This window comes from Vombatus ursinus, unplaced genomic scaffold (genome assembly GCF_900497805.2).
Source record: "Vombatus ursinus unplaced genomic scaffold, bare-nosed wombat genome assembly UNPS02014861.1, whole genome shotgun sequence".
NCBI classification, from domain to species: Eukaryota; Metazoa; Chordata; class Mammalia; order Diprotodontia; family Vombatidae; genus Vombatus; species Vombatus ursinus.
Genome location: NW_020954639.1, coordinates 10,544,336 through 10,561,883, shown reverse-complemented (window position 1 = coordinate 10,561,883; position 17,548 = coordinate 10,544,336). Strand labels below are relative to the sequence as shown.

The window sequence follows — 17,548 nt, the reverse complement described above, 5'->3', positions numbered from 1 at the left end:
GATAAGGCTTAAAGGTGCTACTTCTATTTTGTATGGAACAGAAAGGTGTTTCACTCACCAAGAGCATGCTTATGAGGCTATAAAAAAGGAACAGTTTGTCACACAAAATGCAACCCAGGTCTTTTCTTTTCATGGTGAACATTTAGATGGTCTGTTTCCTAATAAGTTAGATAATATGTGTAAAATACTTTGTAAATCTGAAAGTGATATGTAAGTGTTGGATATTATTATTATTTTCCATTCTTCTACATTTTTCTCATTCTGATATAGATTTTCCTCACCCAGGGCCACAATTCTAGAATCTATTATTTTATATTATTTGCAAAGCCATGTATGATAATGGAGGAAATTAGAGAATAATAGTCAAAAGTCAATTCCCTCTAGGAATTTTTTTACTGTAATTGGTGGTGGGAAATAAAAACAAAGGGTAAAACTTAAGAGTACTTTAAGTGAGTCAATAAACATTTATTAAATGCTGCTATGTAGCAGGCACTCTGCTAAGCTCTGGGGATACAAATACAAATAAAAACAAAGATAGTCCCTGACCTCAAGGAGTTTACAATCTAATGGGGGAAGGCAACATACAAAAACAAGCTGGGGGTGGGGGAAGGAAGGATATGTACTCAGCAAAGAGGCTTGATGGAGTAGTCTAAAGAAGTGTGAAAGCAGTGCAGCTGGTGGGAAACCTGTACTAAGTCCCCTCCTTAAAAAGAGACCTTGGAGCCCATAGTCCTGGCCTTCCAGTCATAGGCTTAAATCAGAGAATCAGAGAGAGGGTACTGAAAGTTGAGTACCAGGCAAATTCAACTTTTAAAAGCAACACACAGATTTTTGCAAATTAAAATGGTATAACCTGTACATAAGGAATTTAAGAATAGTTAAAGAACAGAGTAGGATAGTGATTTGGGCCCATTTTAAATCTGGTTAATATGTCCATCATTAATTTTATGCCACTATGGAAAAAGAAAATCCATAGATAATAACTTCATAGTTTGTGGGCATTATTTCATTCATAGTAGCACATAGTAAGTCCTTAATAAATACATCCTTACTGATCTTTTTATTTTCTTGTTTATGTTTAACTTAATTTTTGGAAATTCCTATACTTAATTTGGCATCTTCTTTTTCTGTTTACTAACTGTATTTAGCCTTAACTTTACTGTTGTCCAGAAACTTTATTTTAATATTCTGTTCACTCATATTGCTTTTTTTAATTAAAATTATGTACCACGATATGTATTGCCTGTTAATGGAAGAATATCTGTAACTAATTTTTTTAAATAGTATTTCCAAAAAATGAACTTGTAATTTATAAAAATTTTTACCGGACATTTTGTATGTTAAGATGGTGAGATTTCTTTTGTAAAAAAATCTTTTATGCTTTGTAAAAAGGGGATGTGTTTATAGAACTATTACAAATATCTACAACTTACAGCTTGTATAGCTTATTTTTAGTGTTATTTCTTAATTTATTACTTAAAACTTAGGCTATGTGCTTTAGACTGCAGACCTCCTAAAGCACAGGGACTATGCCTGAGCTGTATCACCATTTCCTCAAACAAGGCTATGCTGCAGTGGGAGTAAATTTTTAAACTGACTTTTATTGGTGTAGGGAGCCCTTCCTGAGATTCCTCCAATAAAGAGCAGTGATTGCTTTGCAACTTCACATCTTAGAGTGCGGCCTGGGATGATAAGACGTTGCCTCAGTACCACATAACAGGGATCCCCAGGAGGCAGAATTTATTGCCTCCGAGGCTGGCTTCCTGTCCATTACACCACTACCAATGGCTCATCCACCTTTGCTGTCCACCTGATTCACCCAACTCTCCCCTTTGACTCAAAGAAGCTATAGCATGTGCAGCCACCGCACCCGGTAAAACCATCTCCACGGATGGGCTCAACCAGGTTGAGAGTAACCAACCAGCTCAAGGCTACTGGTGAGTTAGTGGAATGACTTCCCCAAGCATGTAAAGACTTTCCCCAGTGGAATGGGCAGATGAGAAGAATTTATTCCACCAGCTGTGAAGGCGGCTGAAGCAGGTGCTGTGGAGTGCTTAGAGCTTAGTCAGACATGAAAGACGTCCAGGTCACCTACTGCATCCCCAGCTAGCACCAGTCATCCTGACTTTTGTCTCGCCACTGGACTTCAGTGACACTGGAACAGGGAATGAGGCTGAGGACTCTGAGTAACTCTGTCTCATTTAAATCTAGTTCCCTAGCAAGTCAAGACATCACCCTGTGACTTTGTTGGTCCTCTTTGAAAACAAAGGGAAAAAAACAACTGCAGGTTAAATACGTTGGACTGAATGGTTATCTAAAGTCTATACAAAATGATCCAAGTAACTCAAGCCAAAAGCCTGCTTTTCCCTAACATGGATAGATTAAACTACCCACCTCAGCAGTCCCTATATACAGTATTTGAGGGCTATGAAAGGAGACAGCTCCCCAAGCTAGATAGTGAGTGCGTTTCTGGAGGCAATTTCTTAGAGTGGGTTAGAGGCTGTCTGTAAAATGTATCTGACAGACCCTAAATTCGCCAGTTCTGTTCTTTGATGCTGAAAACTCTTTTTCACTGTATCTCACAGAAAGAACAATATTATTGTTTGCAAATCTGTAAAAGAAAAACGTTAAATGGGTGAATTAATTAATACTTGAAATTCAGTAAAGAATTCCAGTTTGGGGTTTGTCTTGAAATCTGTGTGACCTTGCCAAAGCCAAAGAACCTTTCAGATCTTCCATCTGTAAAATATGGATGTCGGTGTCAACATTACTAACAAGGTTGTTGTAAGGGGCAGGTAATAAAAATTATAAAGCACTTTATGTTTTACAAATGTTCATAAATTAAAATATTTAACATTTCTGTTCTTTGGCATCTGCAAGTGGACAGTATTATGAGTGCTTCACTGTGACACCTTATGGACAGATCAGTTACAGATTGTCAGCTAGCTCTTTAAAAGCTAAAAAGGCAAATTCATGGTGAACAAAATCCATACTTTCCAAACAGGCCCATATTTAAATAATATGTGTGGGTGGGCACAGATAGGCATAAATAGTTAAATCTACATATGCCCTGTGCGTATAGCCATTGAACATTAATAAGCTCCTCATTTAACATTAATTTTTAAAGCATATGCCAATAAAAAGATTGATGTGATTGATGTCAGACTAGTATGTTATAACTTAGAGCAAAATAAAAATTATAAAACTTTTTAGTTATTCTTATTAAGTTGATATATGCAGACAATTGTCTGGGAACAAGGATTAAATGTTGTCCCCTGTCAGCAGGTAGACAAATCCAACAAGTTACTGAAATGCAGCAATTTATTGTATACCAGATTCTCATCCTTATTGGCATAGGTTCTAGAGCAAGAGTGGGGACCTGTGGCCTCAAGGCCACATGTGCAGCCCTTTGACTGAATCCCAATTTCACAGAACAAATCCCCTTAATAAAAGGTTTTGTCCCGTAAAAGTTGGACTCCGTCAAAAGGCCGCACCCAAGGACCTGGAAGGCCACCTGTGGCCTCGAGGACGCAGGTTCCCCACCCCTCTTCTAGAAGTTCTCAGACGTTTGAACCTAGAGAGAGAACTACTCTCCGACTCCTGTGCATTCCACCTTTGATATTTCAGTTTCTCTCCTTTTACCTTTCTTCCCTTCCTCTTTCAGTGCCTGCCTCTGGGAGTGTCTGGTTGTTTCTTTTGTCTTTGCAGTATAAGGTGTTATCCATCTTTTTCTGGTCTTGGACCCTAAATCCCACCTCCAACACTTACTAGCTATGTATCTGGGCAAGTTACTAAATACCTGTTTACTTTAATGTCTTCAACTGCAAAACGGGCATAATAACAGTACCTACCTTGAAGGATTGTTGTGAGGATCAAATGAGATACTTGAAAATGCATGTTCCTGAATTCAGTTTTCTAAATTGTTTTTAACTTGGATATTTTGATGAGTCAGCAATGACATAAATGAGAAGTCAATTTAATTTTATCAATTTAATTGGGTCATCTGAATTTACTGACTAGTCACTGGTTTGTTCACACATTTGTTCAGCAGTGTCACTAAAGACTTAAACAGAACAGTGTTCTGTATGTAGAAGAATGGGTGCTTCTCTTCCCATTTTGCATGGAAAGGGTATGAGTTCTTATTCTGATACATCCTACTAAAGTGGTAAAGTGATCATAGGAAAGAAAAGTGTGAGAGAATACCCTCCCCTCTCAGAAAAAAAAAAAAAAGGTTGTTTAGTTCATGTAAGGTGATGAGTCCAACATCAGGGCCAACCTTATTTTAAAATGTGCCTTTGTCAGATCACAAGACATAAGCAACCATTTCCTTGTGCCTTTTTGCACACGTTTTCACCTTCCTTTTCCTTTCTTGCACAGTGCTGATTTTGTTGTATTTTAGTGGGTGTTTGAAGAGTGTAGTTGAACTACTTTTGGCGATAGTAGAGGGCAGCTGGAAGGAGTTGCTGCTGCCTGCTAATGATCAGAGGAGAAGGAGGCTGAAATTTCTCTTTCCTTTCACCCCCCTCCTCCCTCGTCCTTGTTCTTAGCAAGTGATAAATGCTCTGCCAAAATCGGGGAGGTATGTCACTCTTCACAGCAAATACAGCGATATTCAGCAATTTATTCTTTTAATTTGCATGCTATAGGGATGCTGGGACAACGCTGTACTGTGTTGTGTTGTGTATTGTGTGTTATTTAAGGTGAAAAATTTAATTGTAACCAGATTGGTACCTCACTGTTACTAGTGATTTCTTTAGCAGAGCCTTTACTTAGTGAAATCCTATATCCATAGTCTCCACATAAAAATTCATCACATTTAAAATCCCAGGAGTTAAGCCCTTTTGAAAACTCTAATTGGCTTTCATTTTTATTTTAATATAGCAGACTGACCCATAAATTGAACTTAAGACATACCTTAATGCATTTTAGTTGTTTGTGAAATTTGACCAAATTAGTCAACTATTTAAAATAGGTATTGTGGAACAAATTAGGCAATCATGAAATTTACTTAAGTATTTCACTTTGCACTCTGTAACCCTGACATCAGTTGTAAGTAATTGTCTAAACACTACTGATCTGGGACTTCTTTTCTCAAAATGTTTTATCACTCATCACATACTAGGTGCTTAATTAACTATTTAAAATTCATTTTTAAATGTTGATTGGTCCATTTCTAAAATAGACTTTGGTTAGATCAACTGTGAACCATTGGATGATCCTTAAATACTTTTGATGTAATAAATTTGTTATTTTCATAGTTGTGCTCCTTATTGAGGGATCTGACTTCTGTTTTCTTTTTTTAGTTTTGCTAAACCATACTAAGTTATACTTGAAAAAGAGGCAGTCTGGTGTAGTGAATAGAAGACTAGTCTTGTAGTCAGAAAGACCTGAGTTCAAGCTCAACTCCTGATATATCTGATCTGTGTGAACATAGGAAGCCATTTTGCCTCTCAGTGCTCGAGGCCCATCTCTGTAAGTGACACATTGCGGCAGGCCTGCAACAGTGGAGGGAGGTTTCCTGTATGTGTGAGTTCCCTCTACATGTGCAATCAAAGATAGAGGCCAAAAATAAATTTTAAAAATAGTCTTTTAAACAAGTGTAGTGCAAATAGATATTTACCAATTATCTAAATATAATATAAAACAAACTATTGTAAAAATAAAAGTATTATGATACTCAACCTCAGGTATTTTATTAAAGGTTTCCATTTGCTTGTGTGTTTAAATTGTGATTTTTACTAGTAAATTTTGATTATTATTTATTCTTTTGTTTCAGTTACAAATTATAATAATGTGGTAGAAACAAATTCGGATTCAGATGATGAAGATAAACTACATATTGTGGAAGAAGAAAGTGTTACTGATGCAGGGGATTGTGATGCTAGTGTGCCAGAAGATGATTTGCCAACAGACCAGACAGTGTTACCAGAAAGCCATGAACAGGAAGGAAGTGCCAGCAGTTGCTGGGAAGATGATGGTATGTTTTATTTGATGTTGATGCTTGATTTTTAATTGAAACTGCATGAATGAAAACTTTAAAATGACCAGCAAACAATTTTTGGCGACTAATAAGTAGAAAGATCATTACCTTACCTATCATATTATCCTAAGGTACCTTCAGATTGTTAGTAGTAAATGCTCTTCACTCTTTGAAAACTGAATAAGAATTGGAGTCATGGAATTCTCTCAGCCATTTATCATAGTAATTACAATGTATTGATTGTTAATTCTTTTCTCTTAAGGAATTCAAGCTCGCAGATGCTTACATTGTTAAGAGCCGTAAGAGGCCATGTAGTCTGCTCCGTTCTTGACCAAGAATCACTTCTTTGGTGTCTCTAATAATGGGCACGCAGCTTTCATTTGAAGATCTCTAGTGAAGACAAATCTACTCCTTCCTAAAGTAGCTCATTCCACTTTCAGTAGCTTTAATTGTTAGGAAACTGATATTTATCTCAAAGCATTTCATGTGAGCTAGGGTGCTATTTTGAAATTTAGTCCTAAGTCTCATTTTACACAAGACACTATACAAAATAACTATAAAGTGTACCCAGCTTATAATAATCACATTTCCCAATGCGTCAAACCATCCATTATACCAAAATCTAACATGTAGAAATTGACCATCCCAGGAGATATTATTTTCATTATGAAAATTTCTCTTTGCAAGAGAATTCATCTTGGTATTCTTTTAGATATTAAACTATCCTAGTACACTTAAAATGAAATTCTATTTCTAAAACTTTTTACATAGTTTTTTGTGAACAAATCTGTTACATATACCATGAGGTGCACTTGTCTTTAGAATCCTGCATATGTTTAAATGGGTTTTTTTTTTGCATTTTCATGCACTTTAAAATTTAAATGAAATATCACACACTTGTGGCATAATAGAAAACGCACTAGGAATTAAAAGATCTGGGTTTTAGTACCTGCTTTGCCAAAAAATGACTATATAACTTTGGGGAAATTGTTTTAACTTCTGTGGGACTCAATTTCCTTTTAAGTAGAATTGAGAGACTTGACCTAAATGATCTCCAAAACTTAATTCAGTTCTAAAATTCCGTAATGCCACTCTTTGTCATTAATGGAAGTAAATGAGGTAGCCTTTTGTGCCAGGATTTGAACAGCAACAGGTTGAAGAAAAATCAGGATCTGGAATTTGGCCAGGAAAGAGATAGGTAGGCATGTATCATAAATCGAATGGTCTGCTAGTCAAGTCCTGGGAGGGTCAATAAAGAAGTAGGCGATCAGGTCAGTTGACAGGGTGCTGGCCATGGTGCTGAATCAACTGAGTTAATGACTGTTTTGATAGCTGAGTTCTTAGGGAGGGTACATTTTTCAGCATGTCTTGATAACAACTAAAACCAACATCTCCTATAAGACTTAGCAAGGGAGCCTGGATGGTTATAGTATGTGGTAGGACCTATCACCATCATCTCAGCATGCAGAGGGATTTCTTCCAGAATAGGAGCAGTGAGAGCTAAAATGATAAGTATGCCTTTGCCTGACCTGGCCAGGGTCCATAAGGAATTCTTAAGTTACACTTCTGGTCTTTCTGTGTCTATGAGGGGTACAATACTGGGGGGAAGCAGGACCTAGTCATGGACTGGGGCTTAGTTTGGCTCTCAGACCAGTCTTTGCTTATATGCTCCTATTGAGTCATAATATTCTGATCATCCACCTTTATCAATTAATAGAGGGAATTAGAAGAAGACCATCAGTCACCAGGAGCAAATAAAAGCTGAAATGGAGGAGGTCGGCCGAGAGTAGGAGACTAGAGAGCAAAGGAGGCCAGGGCTCAGGCCTGATGGTTTGAAGGATGGTACATCAGAGGCCATCCAAGTAACAGCTCCCCAGCGGTAGAACTGCTCCTCTTATTGAGCCTTCCGGGCCAGAGGAGCCAGATATGCTTTTTGCCAGAAACGTCCCTGCGTATGGGTTAGCACTGGGGAATCAAAAGCAAATCCTTTCAGAGCCACAGTTGGTCAATGAAAAAAATTAAAACTATAGGCCTTTCATTCAGGCGGTTTTCTGTTTCTTTTCTTTTCTTTTTTTTAATATGAGGTAACTTGCCCAGAGTTATACAGCTAGTGAGTGTTACGTGTCTGAGGCCGGATTTGAACTCAGGTCCTCCTGACTCCAGGGCCGGTGATCTATCCATCGTGCCACCTAGCTGCCCCTGGTTTCCTGTTTCTTAAAAAGACAAATAAAAGTGACTGTTGAGAACATCTTGAAAAAATTCTAAGTTATGAATGTCATGGCTAGAGATTGTATATTTAATAGAAAAACTGTATTAACAGAATTACTGAGCATTCATTAAGTACCCACTATTTACCAGGCACTGTGCTTGGGTACCAGAGGTTCAGGTAAAGACTGGAACAATCCCTGTTCAAGGGATTCTGTTCTTTGGATTTTATATTTTTGTTCCTATTTGATAGGTACAAAAAAATTGAGAATGGGTAATAACTGGGTACTTTCTAAGGGACAACTCAGCATCCAGGCACATATAATTAAAAGTTTAGGAAAATAGTCCGTGGTTCAACCAAAGGTCCACATGGGGTATCCTCAGGGCCACAGTTCTGTGTCTAAGGAGACTCCTGAGAATTCCTATGGCTTCAGAATGGAGGGAGTATCTCTTACAGTCCTACAGGTCTTTCTTCTGCCTGGCTTAGTGCCAGAGATTCTGGGAATAAGAAAATATAGAAAAGCTCTGAATTAAGTCAGGCCTCCAGAGTTTGAGGCCTAAAGAGGGTAGAGTACAAGACCACTCAAACTGTCTTCTCCTGAAACTTGGAATTACCGCCATGAGCATCTCCTCTGTGTGGGGCACTTTATTTCAATGGATTTGTCATCTCATTGACACTTACACTATCTCCTGCAGCATAGATTGCCACCTATTCACTCATCCTGTGTGAGTCTTGTCCATATCCTCACATGATACAACGTATTTGAAGGCCTTCCTTAAAGATTTTTTAAAACAATTCCATAGGTACCAGTGCAGGGAAGGGAGGGAGGGAAGGAATAAGCATTTATTAAGTGCCTACTATGTGCTAGGCACTTTATAAATATCTCATTTGATCCTCACAACAGTGCTGGGATTTAGGGGCTAGTATTATCCCCATTTTATAGTTGAAGAAATAGGCAAACAGAGTTTAAGTGACTTGGCCAAGGTCACACAGCTAATACGTGTCTGAAGTAGAATTTGAACTTGGGTCTTCCTGATTCCAAGCCCAGCATGCCATCCAGTGTGCCACCTCACTGCCTTCATAGTGCAGTACTCAGGCTGTTCATCTGTTATCTTTTTGTTCCCACTGTATGACCAGCCTATCACTTTTTCAAATCATATGTTTTTCTGGATAATATATTTTATGTCAATTCTTGCATATGAGTAACTATTAGTAATATACAAGCCTACTTAATCTATCATTAATATCCCTATTGTCCTTTTGGTGATCTGCAAATTTCAAATCCTTAAAGATTATAGTGTTACATGATTTATAAACATTTAGCATTACCACAAGAATATTGTTGTTAAAAATGGATTTTTGTGCCAGAAAGCCATTTAGGACTTTTGAAAGTACCTTACAGATTCCCCAGTACATTACAGCCTGCTCTAATCCTCCTAGTCAGTTCTGGGCCCATATCATTATCCATCTGCTGTTCCTTTCCAAGATTGTATTACTAACAGACTCAGTTAGCTACCCGTGTAACTACATGTCATTGTCTAAAGTGGAGTTTTTAATGTGGATACCATGGACCCACAGGGGTAGATTTCAAGGGGTCTGTAAAATTGGGTAGGAAAAAAAAATCTTCATTTCAACATAATTGCTTTCCTTGGTAATCTTATGTGTTTTATGCATTTAAAAACATTCTGAGCAGGGTTCATAGGCTGCCAAATGACTTCATAACTCAAAAAAGTTAAGAAATTCTTCATACATTTAGTTTTTCTCCTATGTGGATTGTTAGGCATGTCTTCTCTAAGCAGTGGTGGGATTTGTGTAGGAAGCCTGCATTCTGGGGCTTGATTTAATTCAAGCCTAAAGTCCTCTGTAATCAGGAGCATTTGAAAGACCTCTTCACCTATCATGAATCTTTACTTTGGTTGTACTTGGCACAGAATATTCGCTGTGAGAATGGTTAACACTTCTGCCTCCCTGGCTTGTCTTTCTTTTCATAATGATGACAGGACTGTTGAACACGGCTACTTCAGTTTAGGCATCAGGGAATCTTGGATGATCTAAATATTTGTATAGGAGACAACTAGTTGAAGAGTTTTTAAAGATACATTGTACTCTGCTGAGTCAAGTGCTTTTTAAAATATCATTGGGCAGTGAACACAGCAGATGACAGCAACTTTTAGTCACTTTTGTGATTGTAAAGGTGTGGTCTGCTTATGAGAATCCTTTGTGAAAGCCTACCTGTTCCCCTTTCATATTTCTATGTGGATAGATGTTTCTCTTACAGATTTTAAGGAGATGAGAATTAGATGTGTAGTAGTTATTAATTGACGTCTCTTCAGTTTCCTTTTTTTGGTAATGGTACTGTGCAAAGTTTTTTTTTTCCCCCAATCTTTAATAAAGATTTTAAAAGTCATTCTCCTAGAGCTTTTCAGATGTCACTTGTAGCATTGCTTTCTTTGTGTACTTGAGTGGTTTTTGTTGTCTTTAATGCCATTTCTACTTCTTCATTGTACACTGAAGTATTAAGAGTCCAATGATAAGAATGACCTGTTACGTAAATGCTGACACAAATGCTCCATTTTGGTTCTATTATCCTTCCCTTTTCGTTTGTAACGACACTTGAGATGATCTGGCTTAGCTGGATCTCATACTCTGGGTTTGCAGACTAGATTTCTGCTCTACCACTCTTCTTTTTGAAACAATACTGTTTATAATGTTACCATCTTCCTAATATTTTAAAAGTTGTATCGATCTCTTATTTTTTTCATTACATTTATTTCTAAATATATCCTTTCTCACTCAGTATTCATTGAGCTTTCTGATATGATAATTTTTTAAAACAGTTGAACAGAACCAGCAATATACTTTAACTCTGTGTGACAGTGTTTGAAGCATTCCACACCTGTTGTCTCCTGCCTCTAACAAAAAATAAGGTGTTTTCTCTATGAAGTTTGATCCTTATAATTACAATGCATTCAGTTTTGTTAGTATTATTTCTTTACCTATTCACTCATTTGTTTGTTTAGATTTACATTACTGTCATCATTATGTGGAAAACATCTTGTTTTCCTGGTTCTGTTTACTTCACTTGCATCAGTTCATATAAATCCTTCCATGTTTATCTGAATTTCTCATAGTCATTTCTTAGGACACATTAAGATTTCATTATATTCTCCATAATATTTTGCAAATAAAGTTATAGTCAGTTTGTGGTGTCCTTAGCCAAGTACCATTTCTCTCCACAAGGCAAGAAGAGTGTTTGCTGACTGAAATGTTTCTGGGCTTTCTGGGTTCTTTATTGCAGTGATAAATTTATGTCTATTCGTCTTCCATGGGAAATCATGAGAGTCTGTGTTAATGTCATTTCCTATATTTCAGTTTCAGTAGCATGTTTGAATATGTCTGATTATTGATATGATAAATGTATACAGCTTCTTCTTACATTTAACTTTCCTTGTTTTAATTTTTATTTTTGTTCTAATTAGTCAGTGGTGTAAGTAAATGACAACTCATTCAGAAAGTTTCCCACATCCACACGTAATATTTTCTGTCTAATATAGACTAAATTTCATTGCTTGGTACGATGATTGTTGCTTACCATATCTAATGCTTTCTAACTTTATTATAGAAAATATTCATGATAAACAAGTATGAGGCTTTTGAATATCCCAGAATCTCAGTTGGAAGGACTTCATTCCCATATAAAAATTGAATGGTGTTGAATTAGCTCAGCCTCCACAAGCTTCGATATCTGTGCATCCTTGGTTTTTTATGATTCTTCTTTGTGTGTGCCTCACTACCTCTCCGTTAGTGTAATCCAGGAGCAGTGGATTTCCTAGGTTGGAGTAGAATATCTTATCCAGTTCTTCAAAGAATTTTTCTCGCATCTCTATCCTCTGCAGTGGATGACATATAAGCTGTAGTTATCTTCAGTCTTTGAGGTCGTAATCATAATGAGTACTGCTAATGAGCACTTCAATATGAGATGAACAAATGACCCATAAAATTATGTTTCTTATTGTCTTTGGGCACATAATGAAACCAACTCTTTTATTTACCTTTCCAAAGAACACTTATATGTTCTCCTTCCATTTAGATCATAACTTGTGTTTATGTCTTCTGTCCTCATTTATAGCAAGAATGTCAAAATTGATTTGGTTCAGTTCTTCCATAAGCACCACATCAACTTGTTGGTTGCTGCTCAGAAATCTCACATAGACAATACCATGAGTAAATGCATATAGAGAGCCTAAAATTCTGTGATTCTTAGTGCCTCCTGATCTTTTCCCACTTTGCCAATGTCCCCATAGAAGCAAAAACAGAGTAGGGGCTATACAGGACTAATGGACCAGTTTGCATTTTTCCTTTTTTCATGGGTTACCACGGCCAAGGAATTCATCTAGTGGTCAGTGGTGATAAATCTTTCCAAACTTTGTTAGGCAGGTCCTTAGAGAGTAGGCGTTATATCACTAGGAATATACTCGAGGCCCTTCTGATTTAGGAGAACCTGCCACCATTTCACCCAGCTGGCACAGCCTTCATAAACCTAGGGTCACTTGCACTACACACTGAAGTATTGAAGTAGGACCTGTGTGAAAAAAAAGACTAAGTATTAAATGGGATGGCCAGTAGCTTGTGATACTGCCACCATTTTGAACTTCATAGGGAAAGGAAACGAGATCTTTACAGAAAGGGACTCTTTTCCTCCTCATCAAACTATTAAAGGAAAACAGTGAATTAGTTTATAGTGAAAAGAAAAGGCAAGGTTTTTACCTCTGGAAATCTTTTTCTTAACTAATGAGAATATCTAACATGCCTACAATTCTTTAAGGTTTGCAGAGAGCTTTACATGCATACATTATCTCATTTGATCCCCACAACACTATGAAGTAAGTGCTTTTTTTAGCCCCATTTTACAGATGAGGAAACTGAGTCCATAGAACTTAAATGGCTTGTCCAGGGTCACACAGCTGAGAAGTGTCTCATGGAGGACTTGAACTCAGGTCTTCTGAACTCAAAGCCCAATTGTGTTCAATCCACTGTTCCACAAATGGAAAATGCCTCCACATCCATGAATGCCAATAATCCTTAGAGCCCAGGGATAAGACAGCCTAAGGTAGCAAAAATAAGTTAAATGAGAACACATTTCTTCTTTGAGAGTTTTGAAACAACAGTAGAAAATGTCTTGATCTCTTTACTGGTATAACTTCTAGCACCTGAGAATAGAGAAAGTGAAAAGAGATTAGCACTTTGTTTCCTCTCCCTCTTCTTTCTCTCCTTCTCTTCCTCTTTCCTTCTCCCTTCCCCCATTCCCCCTCTCCCAAGGTTTGCTTAATAGACCACCTGGCCAGTGAACAACAACTCTTGGCTGTGTAGATGCTTGACCTCTAACTACTTAGATGAACCATTGACTCATAAAGCAATGGGACTTTGCATTGCTGAACTTAATGGAGCTGTATTACCTCTGCTGATCAGTTTTCTAAAGACCCAGACAGAAGAAGCAAAATCATCATTAGGAAAACTGGTATCATTCAACTCTGCTTTAGGCTAGCAAGACTTCACCTTCATAGACTTTTAATATTGAATAGACCCTAAATAAAACTGAAACTATTATGTGCTATTGAAATATTAAAACATGTAATCAAATTTTATAAAGCAATTCTGGCCTTTAAGTGAAATGTTGAAACAAAGTCAAATTTTCATTGAATTGCACCTCAGTTTCCCTATCTCTGTAATGACAGGGTCAGATGAGATGAACTCTAAGGTCCCTTCCAGCGCTAATATTTGTGATTTTGTGCCATTCTTGCAGTAGGGATCTCATAAAAGTAGAACTATTTATGCTTTGTACATTATATGCATTATGTGATATATATGTACTTTATAGAGTAAACTTATATTTCATGTGATAAAACAGGTTTTTATATCATTTTTAAGAAAGAAAATATATTTTTATAGACGTACTAGTATTGGAACACTGCCATAAGGGATTCATGTGGTTCAGCCAGAAACTCTCAGGCTTATGTCAGTTAAACCTCTTGAAATACATATACCTTACTTTTGAGACACCTGTTGTATAGGTCTCTCAGAATTTCAGTTAAAATGAGTAGAAATGAAAGGAAAGTGATCTGATATATAATGTACAGTTGAACATACTTTTTTACATTGGGAAAAGAGAAAAGTTTGAAGTCTAATTTGCATAGATAAGTACAGGTCATGTTTTACAATATAATTTAAAGCTCACTCTACTTTTTAAAATGTTTCATACCTCTTACCTAATAATGCTTTGTTGAATTAATTTCAACAGAATTATTTTCAATAATCTAATTTAAATGAGGTATTTTTTCTTGAAAACTGACTTCTCAGTATCCTTCTAGAAGGTACAATTCTTCCTAATGGCTTCAAGAAGGCTAATTTACTTCTAGTCAGTTTCCCACATTTAGTACATAATGTTTCTTTAGTTTAACTTTTATCTTTCCATCTGGATTATGAACTCTTTGAAAGTACTTGTGGTTTATCCTTCTGTACATTCCTCATAAGCTACCTTAACAACAGGTACTCAGTTGATTGATTTTAATTTTTTTCTTCTTGTTCATTTTGCTGTGAAAGTTAACAACATAAGAAAAACAGTGTAAGAGGGGTCAGAGTGGCTCTGCTATGACACACTAGACTTGACGTCAGCACGCAGCAGTGCCCTCCTCTTGCTCTCTACTTTGTCCTGTCTGTATCTCGTTTGTTCACAGTTGTTTGTATGTTGACCCCCGGGTGGGCTATGAGCTCCTCAGAGGCGGGGACTACGTAGTCTTTTGCCTTTCTTTGTATTCCCAGCCCTTCGGACAATGCCTGGCATATAATAGGTGCCTAATCAATATTTATTGACTGAGAGCTTTTAACTCCTCACAGCTTAGCCAATGCCAGTTACTCTTCAGTTTTTCTTACCTTCCTCATCTTAAATATCTTAACCATCTTTGCTAGGAAAGTGCCACCAACAACCCTATCAAAATCAAATTGCACACATGAAATCTAGGAGCTTTGTGATTTCATTAATGTTTAGGTTTAAATCACTCAGTCAGACATCAATAAAATACTAGACAAGCCTATGTTGGGCATTTGGATACCTTCCAACCGCTTGATACCCAAGCATTTCCTCACTGACCTGCCTCTCTAACAGTGCCACCAGCTGGCCTGGCAGAAGCTCTCATCACCTCATGTTTGTTGACTGACTGCATAAACAAGACTGTGTGGTTCTATTTTAATTCTTTGTTCTTTGGAATATGTTTTTTAACAGGAAAGGAAGGAAAAGAAATCCTGGGGCCTGAAGCTCAGGCAGATGAAGCTGGATGTGCAGGTACTTATCTGATTGCCTTGTGCGCCATTTTCTTTCCCTAGATCTGTGCTGGAAGTTTAGGGTCTTTTGTGTCACAAGTGTTTGTCTCTTTTAGTCCCCAGATATTCAGGATGGCATAGTGAAAAGAATACCAGACCAGGAGTCAGAAGGCCTAGGTTCAAGTCCTGACTTATATACTTGGTTTAAACAAGTCATTTAATATCCATGAGCCTCAATTTCCTCATTGGCAAATAATACTGGCCCTTTCCCAAGAACTTCACACAGTTGTTGTGAGGAAAGTACTTTATAAACAGTAACTACTCCACAAAATTAAGCCGTTGGTATATTGAGTATCCTCCAAAGTTGCAGCCATTATCTCTTTAGCACTTTGAATTCTATAAAGGCACAGTCCATTTTTTTTAATATGAAATGCTGAACAGCTGAAATTCACAGATAATTCAGAAATAGAGTTATTAACTTGTTTCACCTTCCTCTTCCAAATACTTTACCATTATTTCTTTTAAAAAAAAAGATTATTTTGAGTTTCATCCTTAGTTAAGTTACCCTTTGGTTTAAGTGCTGAGAAGTAGTGTACTAACTCCACAAACAGGTAGCAGAAGGGAGGATAAGCCAATAGGACAGAGATTCTGAAAGCTGGAAGAAACTTGGAAATAATCCCTGGATACCACACCTAAAACAAACCAAGAAAAAAACATATCACAGAGCTTTTATTTTCATTCTTTAACTGAAGAGGGCTTATATGATCTAATTGGACTAAACAAGGAAACTTGTTTTTAAGAACCAAAAGCATTCTTTTTGAATATTTAGTCTGCTCCTTTACAGTGAGCTCAGGTAATATTGGCCCAAGGAACAAAAGAGGAAAAAAATCAAATTTAGAAATAAGTAACGGGAATCAATCCACAAACATTTGTTCAGCCTTTTCTGCATGCCAGTAAGAATAATAATGGCTCACGTTTATATAACTTACAAAGGTTTTTACATACATTCTCTTATTTAATATAATGGTAGCATGAAGTAATTTTAGGGTGGCATCGAGGTGACCCTAAGCTCTCAAAGGCTGTGCCAGAGGAAGGCAGGCTATGGCATGTTCTTCCATGTCCTTCCATGCTGGAAGGCTTCCAAGTAGGGCAGCAGGGTGATTTCCAGAGACTGCCCTCCAAGTACAGAAGGATGTAGCATTACCAGTAGGCTGGCCACTTGGAGATGAATTCTTTGGCCGTGGTAACACATGAAACAAAGAAAAGTACACAGTGATCCTCGGTGGTGTGAGGCCCTTTTCTGCTTCTACAGTGACAGAAGGAGAGTGCTGGAAAAGGGGAGCAGAGGATGGTAACAATCACACAGTATTAAGATGGTCTATATGTAGTAACTATTAATACTTTGAAAGTGAGGTCCTTGTCCAGTAACCAACAAATACTAGAGGAACTGAATTATTTCAATTTTTACAATCTCACCATAAACTGAAAAAGAAGACAAAAGTAGATTGCAGCTAACTAGAGGGATGGTTCAGAGATTCTCTTTGAAGAAGCACAATCCAAAGTCAACAAGAACCCATTTCACGGGACACTTGGTCATCTTTTGTTGCAGTTTTAATAACATTGATGATGTTGCTGTCAACATCAGTTGCTGAAAGAGTGCGTGAAGAACTCAGAAATACTGTCCAGATTAAATCAGCGTATACTTTGACACACTCAGTGACTTCAGTGCAAAGATGGGCATAAAGAAGAAAAGCATATAATAGGTTGTAAAACATGATTTAGGATGAAGGAATTGGAAAGGCCAAAGGCTTGTAGACAATACAAAAATTTCTTACTATTTCTTCAAAGAACCTTTTTTTCAGAATTCCTCCCAAACTGAATAAACTTGGTGGCAGGCTCCACTTTGAAAACTGGGACTGTAGTCACCTCTATCCAGCTCTGCAGTTCCTCTCCCATTCTCCAGAACCTGAGGATGTAGTTCACCTAGGCCAAGTGACTCAAGTTCATCAAGGGCAGCAAGGGGCTCTTTTCCAGTCTCACTCTTA

At 37.3% G+C, this 17,548-nt stretch overlaps 1 protein-coding gene across 3 annotated transcripts in view; it reads left to right on the top strand.

Annotated features, from left to right (window-relative positions):
* ZEB1 (zinc finger E-box binding homeobox 1) overlaps positions 1-17,548 on the top strand; it is a 202,848-nt gene that overhangs the window by 146,436 nt on the left and 38,864 nt on the right. For 2 of the 3 annotated variants that reach the window (XM_027841611.1, XM_027841610.1), the window contains exons 2-3: positions 5,777-5,977; positions 15,466-15,525. In XM_027841611.1, the coding sequence (XP_027697412.1) occupies positions 5,777-5,977; positions 15,466-15,525 (261 nt within the window). The remainder of the gene's footprint in view (positions 1-5,776; positions 5,978-15,465; positions 15,526-17,548) is intronic. The other variant, XM_027841609.1, reaches the window with a different exon arrangement.